This window comes from Agelaius phoeniceus, chromosome 3, assembly GCF_051311805.1.
Source record: "Agelaius phoeniceus isolate bAgePho1 chromosome 3, bAgePho1.hap1, whole genome shotgun sequence".
NCBI classification, from domain to species: Eukaryota; Metazoa; Chordata; class Aves; order Passeriformes; family Icteridae; genus Agelaius; species Agelaius phoeniceus.
This window is the reverse complement of record NC_135267.1, coordinates 84,524,793-84,544,094: the sequence shown is the minus strand read 5'-3', so window position 1 is coordinate 84,544,094 and position 19,302 is coordinate 84,524,793. Positions and strand designations below refer to the sequence as shown.

The 19,302-nt window shown below is 39.7% G+C and overlaps 1 protein-coding gene across 1 annotated transcript in view; it reads right to left on the bottom strand.

Annotated features, from left to right (window-relative positions):
- The window catches only part of PLD5 (phospholipase D family member 5), a 176,580-nt gene extending 159,962 nt beyond the window's left edge, over positions 1-16,618 (bottom strand). The window contains exon 1 of the mRNA XM_054630036.2: positions 15,726-16,618. Coding sequence (XP_054486011.2) covers positions 15,726-15,911 — 186 coding nt within the window. The 5' untranslated portion in view covers positions 15,912-16,618. The remainder of the gene's footprint in view (positions 1-15,725) is intronic.
- Positions 16,619-19,302: the final 2,684 nt, after the last annotated feature.

The following is a 19,302-nucleotide window of genomic DNA, read 5'->3' as shown; positions in this document are numbered from 1 at the left end:
ATCTCAGAATAAGTATGTTTAAACAAATAAGGTGAGACCGTTATGTTTTACCTCTGTTTTCAGGCGACATCCATATATACAAACTTTGGAATGAGTTTTTTTTAGGGTTGAATAAAAACTCACCTCAGAAATGTTTGTGCAAATGTACATTTGGAAAGACTTATGTCTAAAGGGTTCATATGGCCATCTAGAAATTACTCATGTGTCTTCTCTACAAACAGAAAACATAAAAAATAGAGAGCAAGGTGAAGACAGCATCTTTGTGTCCAATCATACACAGCAAATTGCAAATAAATAATTTTAACCAACAGAAAATCCTAAAGAACTTGTCAGATGCATTACGACTTTGATAAAATTAACTCACAATTAGAATGTCCCCAGCTCGTAGAAAGTAAGAGTGACCCCTATTCACTCTAAATATGTAATATTCCCCTTTTTGGTGGTTTCTGTAGCTTCCACATCCCTCACTTAAAGGTGTGCAACAGAAGTTAGTTCAATGAGCCAATGACTCCACATGTCTCAGGAAAATACTAGTGTTCATGATACCAATTACATTGAAAAAAGAAAATCAATCTCTGCATCAACATCTATGTATGTTTTTAGAGCCCTCTATTCCAAGGACTCAATCACAAAAGTTTCTTTTGCTGTTTTTGTCTTGTTGCAATATTTGGCCAGTTTGTATGTGGAGATTCATGATAGAGCTTCATTTCTGGCAGAGACTTCAGGGGAAATCAGCGCATCTGCCATTGTGAGTATAGCAAAAGAAGAAACAAAACCAAGCAGCAAGAAGGAAAAACACCAACCTACAGAACTCTATTTGCAATTGCTTGCACAAAAGTACTAAGCTAATACAGAATCCAGAACTCACCCTACTGCATAGAAAGATCTGAAAAAAACAGATTTTTGCCCTCTCATCTTGCATGGCAGGTCTTTTCCTCTGATTTGGATACCCAAGTTAAAAGCTTTCAAAGGTTGAGTTGAACAATCTTGTTTTCCACTCCAGAATCCTAAAAGAGCTTCCATCTTTCTGTGTACTCCTACAACCAAGTTCACTGCTCCTCTCAGCAATCTTCCAGCCTATGGTTTCCCTTGCTTTCTTCAAGCTTCATTGTTCCTCTCCCTCTCTGCTTGCCCCACCTGCACCTCAAAAGTTTTTCTGGGCCTCATGGCTCAGTTGCTTTCAAAAATCACTCATCTCTCCCTTCACAGCAGAGCAGCCAGGACAACATAACAAGAGAACCTTCCTTCTGCTGCCAATCCACCATTTTGTTTTTTTTTTAAAGGAAGAAAGCCACACGATGAATAATAAATGTGCAATAAATACAACTAAACAAAGCTAACTGTTACAATATCATGCTCAATAGTTAAAAGTATGCACATATATAGAAATTTAAGTTAATTAGGCAGAGCTAGAACAAGCTACTGTAAAACCAAAGTAACTCACAGAAGAGAGGCCACTACCAGGAGCTTTGCTGTTTTCAGACTACATCTCCATTATCATATCTCAAATTAGACACGCAATTATGATCTTGAATGGTGTTTTGGGAAGCTGTTTCCTTCATGGTGGTAACAATTGAACACCCATCAGTAACTGGTTCCTCATCAAGCTGTTCTACTCAAGTCAGGAGTTCCACACTATGAGCCTGAATAAATTAGCCAGATATGTTATCAAAAATTAATAATGCCCAGAAATAAACCAAGAACATCTGATGCCACACAGAATCATTAAGCAAATAAACAAAGCAAAGTAAATTCCCAAAGGTTCTTATAAAACATTTTTAATCTTGCAAATGCTGGAGAAACACACATTTTAAAAACCCAAAATGCAAACAGCTGTTAGGGAGAGACTTTTAGCAAAAAAATGAAATCATAGAAAGCATTAGCTTAAATACAACAACCAGATTTAGTCCAAACAAGAAGGGATTTTACAGCCTTTCAAAAAAACCATACTCCTCACCCCCCCTTATTTAAGCAATGTATTAAAAAAACCCCAAACAACAAAAATACAACATACAGTGGTAACCTGAGAGCTAAAATGTACAAAAATTTTAAGTACTTCATGTGTGTCTTAGGTACCGTAGCCTGTAAATCAGAAGGTATTACTATACAGTGGTACTTCTATAATAAACAAGTATTTCTACATCTGCTACAAATTTCTCACTTGATCAGAGAAAATCCTAATTACTACCTGCACAAACTAACTTGAAAAGATGCACTTTTCTATTGCTGAAAAACAGAAATAAATGTACAATCACTTGAAAAACAGATTCCATATTAACAAGAAACAACTTCTTCATCCCTTTCAAGACACAAAGGTACAATTGCTTGTATTTCTCTGCACATAAAAAAATTTTAGAGCCCTTATTTACTTAAAGAAAAGAAAGAATATGCTGTTGGCTGACACGACGAAGTCACGCTGGTGGTGAAAAGTTTTATTGCTCTTCATGTAATCATTGCCTTTTATATTACCAGATCCATAGACCACACTTGCAAGGCTGTCAGCCAACTCACACTCACAACTCAGAAACTTCCATCTTCCTTGCAACTTCAGGGTTTTCAGAAGTGCATATTTGGGATTTATGAGTTTCAATCACTTAAGAACTTCAAAAAGTGTTGCTCTGCCAGAGTCAAAATTATGTATAAACCTTGTAAGAGAAGTGCATTATTGCAAATCCTACATATATTTTGCACACCATATCTTCCCTGGGTTTTTCACACAAGGTGCATTGCAGAACATGGCATGTGATACTAAAACAAGGCTGTGGGTTTGTTAGAGGAGTTTGTGATGACAGAGCAAGAGTATAGAGACAAGAGAATAAAGAAAAAATAGTTTAAAAATAAGCACCATGAAAGAATTGATGAGCTGATATCAATAGGAAAAAATTAAAAAACAAGGAAGGGCCTTGGGTAGGTAAACTGAACCTTGGAGAAGTAAAAAGGGGAACAGTTGTGCAACACAGTGTCTTGTAAAAAATGGATATGAGCAACAGTTATTTAAAGACAAACAGAATGCCTGGAAGAGCCCTAGCACAGACACACACTAGAGGAACAAAGTGCACAAACTAAAAAAAAAAGTATTTTTTAAAAATTGAAATTTCCAGCAGACTAAGGTCTCAGTTACCTTATGGTAGCAGAAACAAATTGATTTAGGCTGATGTGCATTAAGACCATATACAAAGAGCCAGAGAATACAGTGGGGCACATTCCAGTTTTCCACAGCAGGAGTTTGATGCAGCTAAGCCATGACAAAAAGGCTTAGAGAGAACAATATTGCAGAAAATGGGATAAAGTAACACAGAAGGGGTTAGCTGCCTGCCACAACCCCAATGGGGAATTGAAAGAAAAGTGTGCAGGGACAGTAGCTCACACTGGCAAAGGAAATTGCATTGTTCAAAAGGGTAACATTTTCCAAAACACTTAAGGGTTTTGTTTCATGCTATACATAAAGGAATTGTTATTCAAACAATAAATTGTTTACACTGTAAAAGCCTGAAAACAGCATTTGGTGTATTGATGTATTTTGATGCTCACAACATTCCAAATAAGCACCAATCAGTCCTCAGCATCATAGATTTGGTTCACATTCTACAAATAAGTCACTCAAAAATAGTTTAAAATTGCAAATAATTTCGAAATTGTTTGGGTTTCATTCATCAGTGACCTTCTTATCTGCTTGTTTTTAAATTAATTTTCTAGTCATCTTTTCTTAGAACCATCCCATCCATTGCACTAACCAGGGGAGTTATGTAGCCTTTATTGATGTAACAGGAGTTACTCAAAAGATGCATCTTTTCAAGGATCTAAAAAGGGAAGCAGAATTGAATATACTTCATCCCATATTGTTTTATGCAGCACTTATGCACGTGCATGACTCCAAACAACTCTCTACCTAGTCAACAGCAAAAGTCAGATGTCACACAACATACCGGTTTTCCATGAAAAGATACACAGAGAATTTATACAGTTCAGCAAACACTTTAAACCATGACTGAAGCCACATCTAAATGATGCTACAAGTATCAATATCCTACCCGAATTTAGCACTATGTATCCTGCTGAAAACTCAGAGAAACTAGTTTTCCACAAGGCTTCCAAGATGACAAAAGTAGAAAGCTGCTTTCAGTATTAGAGCTTATAGGACTAAACACATGGCTGCAGGCCTAAGACAATTCTTTAATAAGGAGGAAGAAGTTATGGAATGTACTGATTCAGGGGAAGAAAGAAAACAGTCTGCTCTCTGCCAACCCATTGGCTTGAAACCTTTGCAACACTTTATTCCACAAGGTAATAGCAAATGGGTAGCACAGGGTTACCAGTGCACATCAACTTCTATTTGAGAAGACAGAAATCCCCACCCACTGTACTGCAAAGGTTGTTAGAGCTGTTCCAGCCCTAGAGCAAACTGACAGAGCATTAGCTCTAACTTATTTCATTTCACTCATCTTCCCAACCTTTTCTATGCTGGCTATTTTATCACTACCCAGGAAGAGACTAAACAGGCCAATTTCTGTCAGCAGCTGCCAGAAAGCCACAAGAATTTCTAAAAGACCCCATATCACTTGTGTTTCTTTTTAACATTCCAGGAATACAAGCTCATGGGTCCTCTCTAACAAATAACTATGGGGAAATAGCAGAACCTGACACAAGTCCCCATCTTTATTGTAGCCATTCCAATGGATATTCTTCTATTTGTTCATCTAATTAATTTTTCACAAGAGGCAAACAAACTCCTCTAACAAATCCACAGCCTTGTTTTAGTATCACATGCCATGTTCTGCAATGCACCTTGTGTAAAAAACCCAGGGAAGATATGGTGTGCAAAATATATGTATGTTTTGGTGGTTTTGTTATCTTTTTTCCCTCCAATTATTACCATTGAAGCAGGTGGACATTTCCACTTAAATTAGCACAAAACATGAAAACAGATTATACCTGCTGTCATTAATCTGAAATTATATTTCAGTTTAGGTTTGATTTGCTTTTCAGCATGATCAGCACTGCTTTTCACTTACACTTTCTAAAGAAGTACAGAAATATTCTACTGGGGAACAGAGAAATAATTTCCCAGGTAGCTTGTTTTGCTGAGTTTTCTTAAGATACCCATTCATTACTCTAGGCACATAGTTGCATTTTCAAATGCACCCAGCACCCACCTGACTTACTTGTATATTCTCCCTTCTGAAACACCTTAAGGTGGGCTTAAATGGTGAACAACTGGATCTATATAATTTTTTCATATTCATATAAATATTACAGTTTCTTACATCCCTTCTGTTATATTAGGATGCCTTCTGTTCTTCTGATAGCCCTGTGCTAAGTGCAAAGTGTTCTCGAATAATTTATACAGCAACCAGCCTGAAGATCCAGAGACTTAAAGCTCAGGAAAAGGTAAGGATTCCAAGACAGATTTTTCCTCCAACTGCTTAGCATGAGATACTGAGCTTGGTTTTTAGCTCTAAATCCATGACAGCCAAGTTGATGTACAGTCTTTACAGTCTTCTCTCAAGGAGCTCATATACAACTTGAATCCATAGTAATGAAGTCAATGGATAGTGGTTTGGAACGAGATCAAACAAAAGTGCACAAGCTGCATTTAGGAAATAGTGTCACCTTAAACACCATTCTCAGCAAATAGCCTCCACTGAGGTAACACCTGAAGTTTGTTCAGCCCATAAAGCATATTCCCTTATCAAAAAAAACCCCAAGCAAAGCAAAACAGAAAACTGCCTAGAAAAGATCAGTCATAAAACTTAATGGACAGCAGCAGAATTTCTGCTACATGAAAAGCAGAGTAAGGCATGTTTATTGTGGCTGGAAGTGCTGAAGACCTTATTAACTTTTACACACTCCTGTGTTTCAAAACAAATACAAATCTGCTCATTGTGGCAGGTTTTTTACAGAATAAACTGCCTTTTAGAAAACTAAGTGAGAGTACAACCCCAAGTACATATGCCTTTCCTGCAGTAACAATAGTGGCACAAATTTTAAGTTGGTCACTATCACTATCTCATCACTTCTCCACATTTGGTTCTGCTCCAAACAGTTAAAAATGCCTTGGGGAAATCCAGCCTATTTAATGTATCAGCATGCCAAGAATTATCTAAATCACTATTTGTTTTATTAGCAGCAATTCTGAAATACATGAGCTTTTTTATTCCATTAAATTTTTAATTACAACTGTAAATAGATATACATGAATAGCAACAAAAATAAAAATAGAATGACTGGTATTAATGAGCTGCAACAACTTTATCAGTTACAAAACAAGCTGCTGATTATGTTGACATCATACAGCCAAAAATGAAACTTCCTAAGCTCTCTCAAAATTTTGGTTTTAAGATGAGAAATTAATAAAATACACTTTATTCATCTACAAATACAGCACATAGAGGATTTTACAGGTTGTGCAAAAGTGGGGAAAAACAGGGATTTTTTTTTTTCATCTTCAGAGAGCAAGCCAAAGTAGTATTACTAAAAATACCACTCTCATATTTCTTTGTCCAGAGCTAGATGCTATCTACACAGTCAAATTCACAGTGCATTGATCAAAACAAAAGAAGACAAATCCCTATAAAAATATTCAAATCCTATGTTATATTTGGAAAGCCTTTATAAAAGTTAAAGAATTCTGAGGAGCAAATCCTATTAAGAAAAAAAAAAATTAGACTAAGTTTTGATGGATAAGCACTCAAACAAACCCTAGGAATTAGTTTCCAATCTAATAAAAAATATTTTCTGATTAAATCAGCTCACTTAACAGGCACCAATGTATTATTCAGTTCCTCTCTTTCCCCGCCCGAATTTCTGAGTTTCTCCCAACTTCCTGCACACATTTCTTTAGCTGAGTGGCCACTCTGCCACAAGCAGCCGCAACGTTTTAACTGCCTTCTCTTGAAACACAAATGACCAGGGAAACTGCGAGTGCCTCATTTCTCAATGAATGGACCAACTGCATCCCCACCAGGCTAGGGAGCACCGAGGGACACACCCAGCTCATCTCTGCCACATGGGCAGGCAGGTCTCAAGCAAGCAGCAGCACACATCCTGGACTTGGCTGTTCAGGGAATATGGATCCCAGCACACACTTACTGCCTGGCGGAGATAGGTCCTCAAGTAATCTACTTTTGATCCCAGAAACCATGAAGGGCAAGTTGAAAACAACTTGATTGTCCACTCAGACTACACAATCTTACAGACATTAGAGGATTGTCACTGCATGGGAAAATTAATGTTACACTTTTTCACTCTACCAGCTGTCATCTAGGAGTGCAAAAATTTTAAAAATTCCATCCAAATTTAATTTAAAGAAATCTTTTTTCAGACTCTGAAATACAACAGAGGAGCTATTTGGTGTATATGAATATATGGACCTTGTAAGACATTAGCAGGGTGCCTATTTTTTTTCCTCTCAGTAACGAAACCATAAAAAGGCATGTAAATCAGACCTGAAATAATGTTACAAAAAAAGCAAAGCAAGAGGTGGGCTGTTAGAAACCCATCTCTTGCGCCTCAAGAAAACATTCCATCAGGAGAGACAGATCAAGAGAGTTTACTGCCAGCACAGGACTTTCTTTTTCAGGAACAATGAAGAGTATATGATTTCCCATCATGAATGGCAATAAAGCAGGGCTTATTAATCATTGGCATGAGCTGGCCAGTTGTTTCCATCCTTCTGATACTCTGGTAAAGTTATTTTACCTTCAGTATTTTAGCATTCCTGCTTATGGAATGGAAGAAGCCCTAAGCTTAACACACAACCAGCCATAGCAACTAGCTTCTTTGGGCACTGTCTACAGTGAACTGATAGCATTTGTGAGGAGATATTCATGAAGCATAATTCTCCTCGTGTTTTAAGTCCTCCTACTACCCTTAGATGTGTTACAGTCAATGGTCAGCTACAAGACCAAATTACTGAAGACTGCAGAGTATTTGGTTGTGTAACAGACAAGGAGATTAAGTTGCAGGTTTCTGCAGCTTCTTTTTCAAAATGCTTAAACAAAGATGGTAAACGCTGTTAAAATAAAGGATGACAGTAGCAAAAAACTAATTTGGATTTTCCTTAATGCTGGTAGCATTAGAACAAGAAAAGTAGGGGAAAGCACTTTTCCTATACCTACACTGAAATTAAGATCTGAAAGAAAGGTAGACTAAGATAGATGTCTTTTTTCAGAAACCAGAAATCTTCATTGCTAAGAAGTCTTGAATAGGCTGAATTAAATTATAAATTAATATAGATATGCATATAAAAATTAATGTTAAGAGCAACTTTGAAACTTTATTTTGTATTCCTGTGAAACAGCATAAAGTCAGACACTATAAATTAAGCTTGCTATAGTGAAAATGCCTCTCAAATATTTTAAATTCAGCTTTAAAGATTTGGACTTTGAAAGTGACTGATGTTGAAATCATCAGAACTGACGTGTTAAATTAACACAATGTTTAATGATTTTCTCATACACCACAGAATGAAGAGCTGCTCCTAGGATTAGCATATTTGGTTTACATGGCTTGGTTTTGGGGGGGCAAGGGGACAATGCAGAGGTGGCCTCTGTGAGACCAGTGGCCGCCCCATGCTGGACACTGCCAGTTCCAGCTGGCTCCATGACAAATCTGCTCTTTGCCAAAGCTGGACCCATCAATAGGACTGCTTGGTGCTTCTGTCAATAACACATATAAGGAAAAAAAAACCTGCTGCCCAGGAGCTATGGAAGAGGAGCAAGAAAAATGCGAGAGAAACAGCCCTGCAGACACCAAGGTCAGTGAAGGAGAACAGCAAGAAGACATTCCAGGTGCTGGAGCAGAGATTCTGCTGCTGCCCACAAAGAGAGCAGGTTGTCCCCCTGCAGCCCATGGGGGACCCCACCAGAGCAGGCAGAGCAGCTATCCACACTGCAGCCATGCCAGAGCAGGTGGATGTGCTCTGAAGGAAGCTGTAGCCTGTGGAGAGCCCAAAAAGGAGCAGGAAGTGCAGCCCATGGAGGGCCCATGCTGGAGCAGTCCATTCCTGGAGTGCACCCCATAGGGAGGATCCACGCTGGTACAGTTTCTGGAGAGCTACAGTTTGTGTGGAGGACCCACATTGGAACAATTTGACAGGGACTATATCCCATGGCAGGGATCCCACACCACAGCAGGGAACTGTGAAGAAGAAGGAGTGACAAAATGTTATGAACTGACTGCAGCCCCCATTTCCCAATATCCTGTGCCACTCGGGGGATTGATGGGAAAGAGGGTGAAGATTCAAGAATAAAGGACTGAAGCTGAGCCTGAGAAAATGGGGAGGAGGAAAGAAGGTGATTTTAGTCTTGTCCTTGTTTCTCACTATCCTATCCTATATTTAATTGGAAAGAGATGAAATTAATTTTCCCCAAATTGAGTTTGTTTTGCCTGTGACAGTAATTGGTCATCTCTCCATCTTTATCTCAAGCTAAAAAATTTTTCATCTCATGTTCTCCCCCTTGTTGAGGAGGGGAAAGAGAGGGTGGCTTGGTAAGCAGCTGGCAGAAAACCAAGGTTAACCCACTGCAACTAAAAAGAGAAAAAATACTATTAGGTATCATATTTTCACTGCTTTGCAACACAAAATTACTTTTGTGTGTGGTAACTACACTCAGGATTTGAAATTCCCCATACCACTTTCAAAAGAAAACATTTTCTATTTTTTCCTCTAAAACATTAATCAGTACTTTCCAACACTGCTCAATTATTTTGGTCCCTTTTTTCCACTTTTCTGAACATTTATTTTCTCTAATTATGTTTGTCTACAGAACATTACTGGAGAAAGACACCTGCAAAGAAATCGGCATTTCGACATAAAAATTCCCCTCCACACACAGTCTGTCAGCAGTGAAGCAAACTGCATGCTACTACTTCAGCAAGAATCACAACTCATGCTAAGTACCACTGCTCCAGGCAGGCAATCCACATACCAGTCTCCTGTTGAGAAAAAGCCCAAATCCCTCTAACTTAATTGAGTTTGTTCCTTTGGTTTAAATGACGAAACCTAAATATAGATATCTCCAGGACCAGACAGATATTTGGAATTATAATCTGCAACTACACCATCAAAAAGGTTCAAATATAGGAAACTAATTCTCTAGAACCCTCTGAATTTTCCCCATCAATGCACCTTCCTACATGACACAAACCATTCACTTTGGTACCTAACATTATTGCAGATGACAAATTATTTATACCTGCCTAGTACAAAAGACTGACAACTGTGCAGCAAGCACAGCATCACTGGTCAGGGAAGGCAAGGGATTGTCCTGCTCTGCTCTGGCCTGACCTCAAGTGCTGTGTGCAGCTCTGGGTGCCACAATATAAGAAAGATACAAAACTCCTAAAGTGAGTCCAAAGGTGGGCAATGAATATGGCGAAAGGCCTGGAGGGGAAGCCAAAAAAGAAGTGGCTGAGGTCACTTGGATTATTCAGCCTGGAGAAGATTGAGGGGAGACCCAAAAGCCATCTACAACTTCCTAATGAGAGAAAGTAGAGGAGCAAGCTCTTTTCTCTGGTGACCAGCAACAGGACCTGAAGGAATGGCCTGACATTGTGTCAGGGGAGGTTTAGGTTGGATATTAGATAAAGGTTCTTCACCCAGAGGGTGGTTGGGCTGGAACTGTCTCCCCAGGGAAGTGGTCACCAGCCTGACAGAGTTCAAGAAGTGTTTGGACAACACTCTCAGATACTTGGTGTGTTCCTTAGGGTGTCCTATGCTGGGCTAGAGGTTGGACCCATAGATGATTCCTGTGAATTTCTTCCAAATCAGGATAGTCTGTAATTCTATGAACTCACAGAAGAAGACATTTGTTTGCATTTATTTCAAGACTAGGGCTGTTTTGGGAATATGGGAATGTTTTTTGAATTCTGATTTATGTCCTTGCATTATTCTTCCTTAAACTGAAGCCATTGCCACTGTCCGGCAACTGATTTGGCTTCACTGGGTTCTACTCCTGCAACGTGCTTTACATCAAACTATGTCCACCTTTTTGTTTAGGTGTTGCAGGCTATAGCTATGCACATGGTGTCTTCCTGTCATCCTTCTGGAGATTACAAATCTGTCTTATGACTCTTAACATTACTGTTAATTTTAATGCAAGAGTAGAAGTGCACTTGGAAACTGTCCAACAATGATTTTGTTAAGAATTTCCAGCATCATAAAAAAAGAAGAGAAAAACAAAAGCTGCCTAACAGACTTACTAATTTTTGAATAATAAAAATGAACTGGCAAAATGGGATTTGGAATTTTAACTTTTAGAAATGTATTATGACAGGTGAATTAAAGCTATATTTTATTTATGATCTGCTCATGCAGCTCTGAGAAATATTCTGGTCATGCTTGTCAGGCACTTTTGTAAACTGTCTTAAGCCTAACAGATGCATATTAGATATCTGCCTCTGCTACCAAGTGACACTGCTATCCCTGTACCTCATGGCCACTCTTCTCCCTGGGTAGCAATGCTGCCAAGGCACAGCAGTGTGCTGAGCAACAACATCAACTGGTCAAATAACAGCAAGAGCACTTAGAATCAGAAAATCCTCGCATTGCCCTTGCTGCTGATCAGATCTTCAGTAAAAAAACCAAAAAAAATGATGCAATAATTGTCAATAACTTCTCCTAATTATGATTCTTCAAAAATAACAGACTGAGGATTGCCAGGAATTAACACTGTCCTGATGACAGGTCTCCCCAAAATTTAGTTTTGAACCAGTTTCTTAAAAGAGATTTTAAAAAAATCTTTTAATAATTAAGCAAATAATTAAATTTAGATGTTATTAGAGAAAGACTACCACTACATCCTTGAGAAAAAATAAATGTATTTTTCAAAAACAAATATATGCTTGAAGCATATCTCTTGTAGCTTAGAAAGAAATCTGTTCAGTTTTGAAGTTTTTATTACTTAAAATTAAGTTCTCTAGAATTCTTTGCTGAGGCACCAGGAAAGCAGCTATTCAATAACCATCATTACTGTGGGATGCAGAGATATGATGGAGAGCTGCTGCAAATTAAACCAGACCCAGTAACTCCTAACAGCTAAGGTTTACCACATTAGCTACTTTTCCCCAATCCCTACCTCCTCCTTTTTATCTTAATGAATTCACATTTAATTAAATAAGACAAGACCAGACAAAGAGAAAGAAACAAAAAAAATTTAAAAACCACTATGCAAAGAAGAATTTAAGAATATTTCGCTCATCCGTTTTCTGTCCAACACTTCCAATACCAGGCAAACAATTTCACGAAGAGGCACAAGGAACTAGTTGAAGCAAATACATAGAATCTGAAAAATTTCAGCTCTGCAGGGATTTCAGGCAAATGTTTGCAACATCACTGTGGTCACATCTACAGTGTTGGAGTTCCTCAATCTCTTGCAAATTCCTCCATTAACAGTATGCCTCTTCAGCACACTGGGAACAGCATGCATGTACCCTGAGGCCTCACTTCAGCAAAAACTCCTCATTGGGCCTTCAAACATGTTACAGCAAATTCATTTAGTCTTAAATACAGCATCTGAGTTCACAAAAGAACAGAGGTGGGTTATGTTCAGATCTTTTATAGTACAAGCTGTGTTGCTGCTACTTGGATAAAGAAAGTTCTATAAAAACAGCTAGGCAATGAGCCACACTACATTAAGGTCCATTCGAAGAACAATTAATTAGCAAGACACCAGCAGGATGTTACAGATTTTTACTTCCTCTATGGTCAGTCAATAATTAAATATTGATCAGTTTTAAAGAAACCCGATCATATTTGTGCATCTGAACTTGTTCTGTGCTTTCAGAAGAGATAAAGTAGTTGAATTTTGAACCTCTTTACCACACTCTTGAACCTCTTTACCACAGTCCTCAAATTTACATCTGTATACAAAAAAGCCTAAAACAAACCAAAAACCACAAGAGCAAAACCCACAACTTTGCTACAGTTTTGAGATCTAGAAACAAATTGTTTCTATATTTGAGAATCTTTTTACATAAACAATTTGATACAAATTGGCTTCAGAATATGTTTTTTAACCCATCAAACTGTATGTGGATTAGTAAGCATTGCATGTGATTAAGTTAGGCTATTCACTTGAACAAAAAGTCAGTATAAAATACATACTGTGGCCTACAAGGTCTTACTGTGAGTAATGAACAAAATATGCTGGCCCAGTTTCATCCCTGTTACAACTCAAATCAATTTAAGAAATCATTTCAATGAAACAAAACTCAATGCCCTCCACAATGCTGAAAGAGTACATATGAGACTTCAAAATGTGTTCATGGGCACCTTGACTTACTATATACCCCTCTTCTGCCTAGCCTGTCATTGTACAGCATCAAGGTTGGGATTACATACTTTTAAATTCAGTGCCTCCATGAATGCTCACTCCTTGGATTTTGATTTTCTTTGCAGCTTTCAAGTAACATGATTATCTCAGAGGGAGCTGTAATGAAATGTTGTGCAAACTTTGTGAGGTGGATGGAGGATATAAATATCTTCATTATTGGCCATAAGTGATCATATGTCAATGACTATCCCATTCAAAATGATGCATCTCAAAGTAATTGGTTTGTCTCTTGGAGTGGAAGAGTGGAGTGTAGGAAATAACTTCTCTAGCAAGAGAACACTCAAAACCCTCAAAAATTCATCTGAAAACAAAAAAATAACAAACTTTCTCTAAAACAGTATAAGTAAAATAGAATTTATAAATAAATAGACATTTTATTTATATTCATGCAATAGCCTGTCTGTTACAACACTCATAAGTGTCGCCTTAAATCATAAAAATGCAGTTGCCTTAAACCATAAAAAAAGTATTTTCATGTATCTGCTCTTAGCATATCAGTGTCCTTTGGGGTAGACACAATAAATGTAAATTAAATAAATATTTTATGGCAAGGAAGGGACATCAGTGCTCCAATTTTTTTCTCTTTGCATTGTTCAAATAGGCTGTGGGAGTAAAAATAACTGCATCAAATGAGAGGGAAACCCCCAGAAGAACATGCATTACAGAGAAAGCTTTTCACACAAATGCTGCAGGGACATTGAAAACAACTATTGTGACAAAATACTGACTTAACAACAGGAATAACAACAACCAAAGGAAAAAAAAAAAAAAACCAGCAACAAAACCACACACAAAATAAAGGTTTTGCACTTTCAATCTTTAAACAAGTTAATGCCTATTTTCTTTCTTCCTGATAATATTGTGATAAGGTTTAATATACAGGTATCTGACCATTCAGCTACCAAACTGTTGACAGATTAATCCCCCCTGCAATTAATAATTATTCATTTGATCACAGATATCAACATGTAGTAAAATCTGTTACAAAAGACACAGTTCAGATTTCTGTGCTATCAATGTTTTAGCTGTACTGAGATAAGGCACTGGCCTTTATTCTTGATTGACAATGGGAGAACACTTACAAGCTTACTACTGAAGCCTTGTTGTCAGTGTGAAGAATGGCAAAATTGTGTTAAAAGGCAGACAGAATTAAATACCTTCCTCAACATATGAAATGTGATCTTTCCAAAAGATCATCAGTTCTTGTCATTTCCCTAGAAGTATAAACAACTCAAGTTTAAGGTTTCACTAACAGGGATAAAATACTCTCTGCAGGTTAGGGGGAAGGGGGATTACAGTCTATGAACTACTTGGTAAAGGACCTTCTTTCAGGTTTCCTCTTCAAAGGACTCTACTGTGCCATCTAGGATTTTCATGTAGTAAAGACAATTTATCCTTCTTATCAGACCATTTCTATTCAAAGAGTCTTGAGGTGGCTGTACCAGAAGAAATATTTTCCTGTGCCTCTTGAAGTCAATGTGACTGTGATTGCAAATTACTCACTAATGTAAAGAATAGCAGACTGTTGCATTATGCAAGCCCATCCACATTCTTTTGCATCTCTGTAAATGCAGTACTTTCCTGCCTTGATTGTACAGTACACTCTAACAATGGATTTCACCTAATAAGCTATTCAGGAAACTTACATAGCATGCAGGTCATCTCAATCCATTTCCTTTCTGTTACAAGTAACATGAAGAATGCTTTCAAACATCATCTGAGACAGGAACACTTTGAAGCACCTTAAATTCTCATAAAATATTCACTAGAGCTATCCACAGTATCAGTCCTATTGTGGCCTCAAACACAGTTAAGTCATGTACTACTGCTGCAGCAAGAAAAGTCTTGAAGAAAATCTCTGCCCCACATAGGTAGAGTATGTTCAAAGTCCCATGCATGGAGAAGAAAAAGATGGGGGAGGGGGAGAATGAAAATTACATCTAAAATTAAAAACAAACAAAAAAACCAACCACCAGCTATTTTTTAAGCTATTCTAGAACTACATTATAATCACCACGAGATAAATGTTCTAACCTCCATCTGCACCATCCCAATCTTTCTCCTCCCACATCAGTGCTGAATTTGCTGAAGTAGAAGAAGAAGGCATCAGCCAAGAACATTAAAAAATATTTCCAGTTAGAAGGAGATTTGCATGTAGTTTGGAACAGTACTGACATCCCATTTACCTCAGATCTGACCACTATGGGACCTCTAAATAGCTCCTTTCTCTATCATTTGGGAAACGCCATGCCCAACTACTGGAGTAACACTTTTCTTCTGGAGTCCCAGCTGGCAGACAGGCTAACAGAGTACCTAGACAGAGGTCTAGAAATTAAAAAAAAAAAAAAAAAAAGAAAAAAGTGGGGTGGGGGGGAAAAGAAGCTGGCTTACGTGCTCCAGTTTGTCTTTCCTCCTCAGCCAGACACTGGCACTGTAGTCCTGCTGCTTGACAGTGCTGTAGAAGTTCGCACCTACTCTGGTGAGGCTTGGGGAAGGCTCCCTGGGTCTGCTCTTCAGCCTCATCTGCTCGAAGCCCTCATGGGGGGATGAGGAGAGCCAGTCATGCCTGACTTCCATCTTGACATGACAAGGCAAAGTCCAAAGGAAAAAAATCAGAAGAAATCAAGAAATGAAGAGGTACTAAACGAAGATGGTCCAAAAGGGAACAGGATGGGGGAAGAAGAAAGAGAAGGAAATCAAAAAACCCCTTAAAACCAGAAAATGGTAAGAGAAGGGGGAGACAAGCAGAAAAGGTAGGAGTGGAGGGAGAAAGAAAGGCTGCAGGTACGAGAGAGGAGCGGGCTGGGAGAGATGAAGGGGCACTCGGGAAAGAAGACGCTCCAAGATGCCGCTGCTTGTTGCCCTGGCCGCCAGGAAGCTGCAGTCCAGGACCGACGCAGCGGGAAGCGGCTGCCTGCGGCTCTGCCCGGGACGGAGGCGAGGGGCGGCGCGGCCCCGGCAGCCGAGGCCGGGCGGGGCTGCCGCCTCCAGCCCGCCTGCAGGTTGGCGCAGTGGAGGGGCCGCCGCCCGCCCGGGGATGAGCCCGGCTCCTCCCCCGCCTCCCCTCCCCGCCGCCACCTTCGGGGGAGCAGCCAGCGGCACGGGAGAGCCCCTTCCTTTTGACAGGAGCCGCTGCCGCCGCCCTCCTGGGGCCCCCCGTGCCCCTGGGGAAGTTGTCTCGTCTGCTCTCCTCTCGTCCCGGCGGCACCGACCCGCCCGCAGCCCGCCGAGGGCTGGGCGGCCGCTTGCCACTCCCTCTCCTGGAAGCCTTTGTCCGATCTGCCCACGGCGGAGGCTCCCGGGGCCGCCGCCCGCTGCCCTGCCCGGCCCATCCCGGGGTGGGCTGTGCCCCCCGCCCCGCCCGGCCCCGCCGCGGCCGCCGGGGGATGCGGGGCTGCGGCCGCCGGGGCCACCGCGCCGGCCTCTCCCGCAGCACCTCGCCGTCACCGCGCCCCCTCCCTCCCTGGGCAGGGGCTCCCGCTTCTCTCGGGCGGAACCAGACCGAGCTGCCGGCCCTTTCGCCGGGGCAGCCAGGAGCGCACCTCGCCTGACCAGCCGGCGAAAGCCCCGGTTCGGCTCCGGTCCAGGTCCGAGTCCAGCCTGGAAGCCCCCGCCGCCGCAGCGGCTCAGCCAGCACCAGAGCTCAGAAATCGAATCTCTTCAGTGGTCCCGATGGACAGGGTCGCTGGGATGCCCACATTCGTAGATCCCTGGTATCTAGGATTTCTCTCATAAAATAAAAAGACCTTCTAGGGTGGTTTCTATAGTCCGCTGCCACCTCTTTTAGTAGAAGTTGATGTGTGTTGCTATTTAGCTCAAACGTGTTTCAGCAGAAAAAAGGACTTTCCTTTTTCACACTATGAAAAGCCACCTCGCTAATTCCCACACACTCTGTAAAGCTATATTAGGCATAGACAAGAAAACTTTCTCACACTGTGCATCAAGAAATATTTACTGGAGCTCAGAACAACATTTTAGTTTTTCCTAGTCAATATTTGTCATCAGACAAGTGTTTGCATGTATTCCAGTCCTTTGGAAATAGGTGTCTCTATGAGTATGTACAATTGATACATCGGCATCTGCAGATTTTTTTTTTCCCCTGCTACAGAACTACACTGATGTCGCTATTCTGATAAAGGGATGCTGAACTAGAGGTCTACACTTGAATGCAGTTAACTGAAAATAGCCTTTAAATGGTAAAGAAGTTCAACCAGACAAATTTCTGAGAAAATTACAGAAGAGCCCTCAGCTAATCACTTGATCTACAGTGAGCTCTACTTCCATCTGATCAAAAGGCAAATTTAAAATATCCTTGTGATTGGACTTAAGGTGTATTACTGCAAAAGATGGGTCAGAAACCAGACAGATAAGTAATTTTTTCCTGTCAAAATTCTAAAGATAAAGGCAAAACTCACATCACAACTCATTATTGAGGATTATTATTAATAGGTAATACTAGTATCTCTGTGAAATACTGGAAGAATAAACTGAACAGTAGCAGAAATTACAGTATCTTCTTCTAAAACTAGAAGGACAATTTCAAAATCCTTACCTAAATACTACTACAAAAAAGAGTGTAACAAAATACCAACAACCAGAACTGTCAATATTACATACTTTTAACTCACCAGTATAAAGGACTTGCAGTTTTCTTTCTAATAACTTTCTAGTTTCTTCGGTTAGGAAATGTAGGTATTTCCAGGATTGTCAATACAGCCTCAAAACACCTGGATCAAGAATGTGTGGTCCTGCTGCATGCAGGACACACTGGAAGGCACTGAGATTTAATCTATGGCATGTCCCAGCTGCAGCAGTTTTAAGCTCACAGAGAATAACTTGATTAGAGATGTGCTGAACTGAACTTTAGTTGCAGATGCCCATTTAGGAGTTCTATATGCTCATAGATGCACCTACTCTCAAAGGACTGGAATAAATGCAAACATTCAGTCAGAAGAAAGGAAAAGAAGGGAAAACAAAAGAGCCTCTATGTTTCTTCAACTATATAATATCCCAACAGGTGTACATATACATACATATATATATAGCGTTCTTAGAAAAACTGCATGTGCTATAAATCAGGAGAGCCTGCTTTATGCTGCTTTTGCATAAGAATTTTCACATTGTATCTCTACATGAAGCACTTCAACCTTTTCTTTATCCTTCTGATCTTTCTTGGTTTTTCTACTTGCAAATATTAATAAAGAAAAGTTATTAGTGTCACTCTGCAGTTGCCACCTGCTTTGCTCCCTTAATACTGCAACAGAATATATATGCCACTGTACTTGAGTACAAGGCATTGTCTCATTCCCCCATACGTACTGAATTAAGATTTTTTTAAAACATATGTTAGCTATTTGGTAGGGCTCATTTATCCTACCTTTCCTAGCTACACTACCAGGAGACCTTCTCAGCTGCCAGAGGAACTTCTTTCTGCCTATCCAGGACAGCCAGATAATGGAGTCCTAAAGTTGCTTTTAGTCTCTAGGCTATAAAGAGAGAGTTTGCGCCTCTTTCCAAACACCCTCTTTGACATGTAGGTGTGCTGCTTTCTACTACTACTACTGCCAACATTATTATTATCCCAGTCCTACTCTCACTAGGAATGAGAGAGAGAAGGCAAAAAAAGAAGCCTGGAAAAAGTCTGTTAAAATCATGCAAACAAGCTATGCTTGCTAAGCCTTTCTTGCTTGCTGACCCCAAGCGGAAAGATTTCTAGTGGGAAAATGTGATCTAATAACTATAAATCTTTGTCTTTTCCTAAAAATTTTACTCAGACAAAGTAATAAGCTAAGAATACAATGTCAGTTCCTAGTGAATACATGGTTATTAATCTAATTTGAAAAGAGTAAAGAGCTGTTTTCCAGATTTTGGGTTCCAGTTTATTTCCAGGTTAGATCTATGCAAACCCCCCCCCCCCATTTTGTTCGAACAACCACAACCATATCAACCAACTTAATTCAAAGATAAT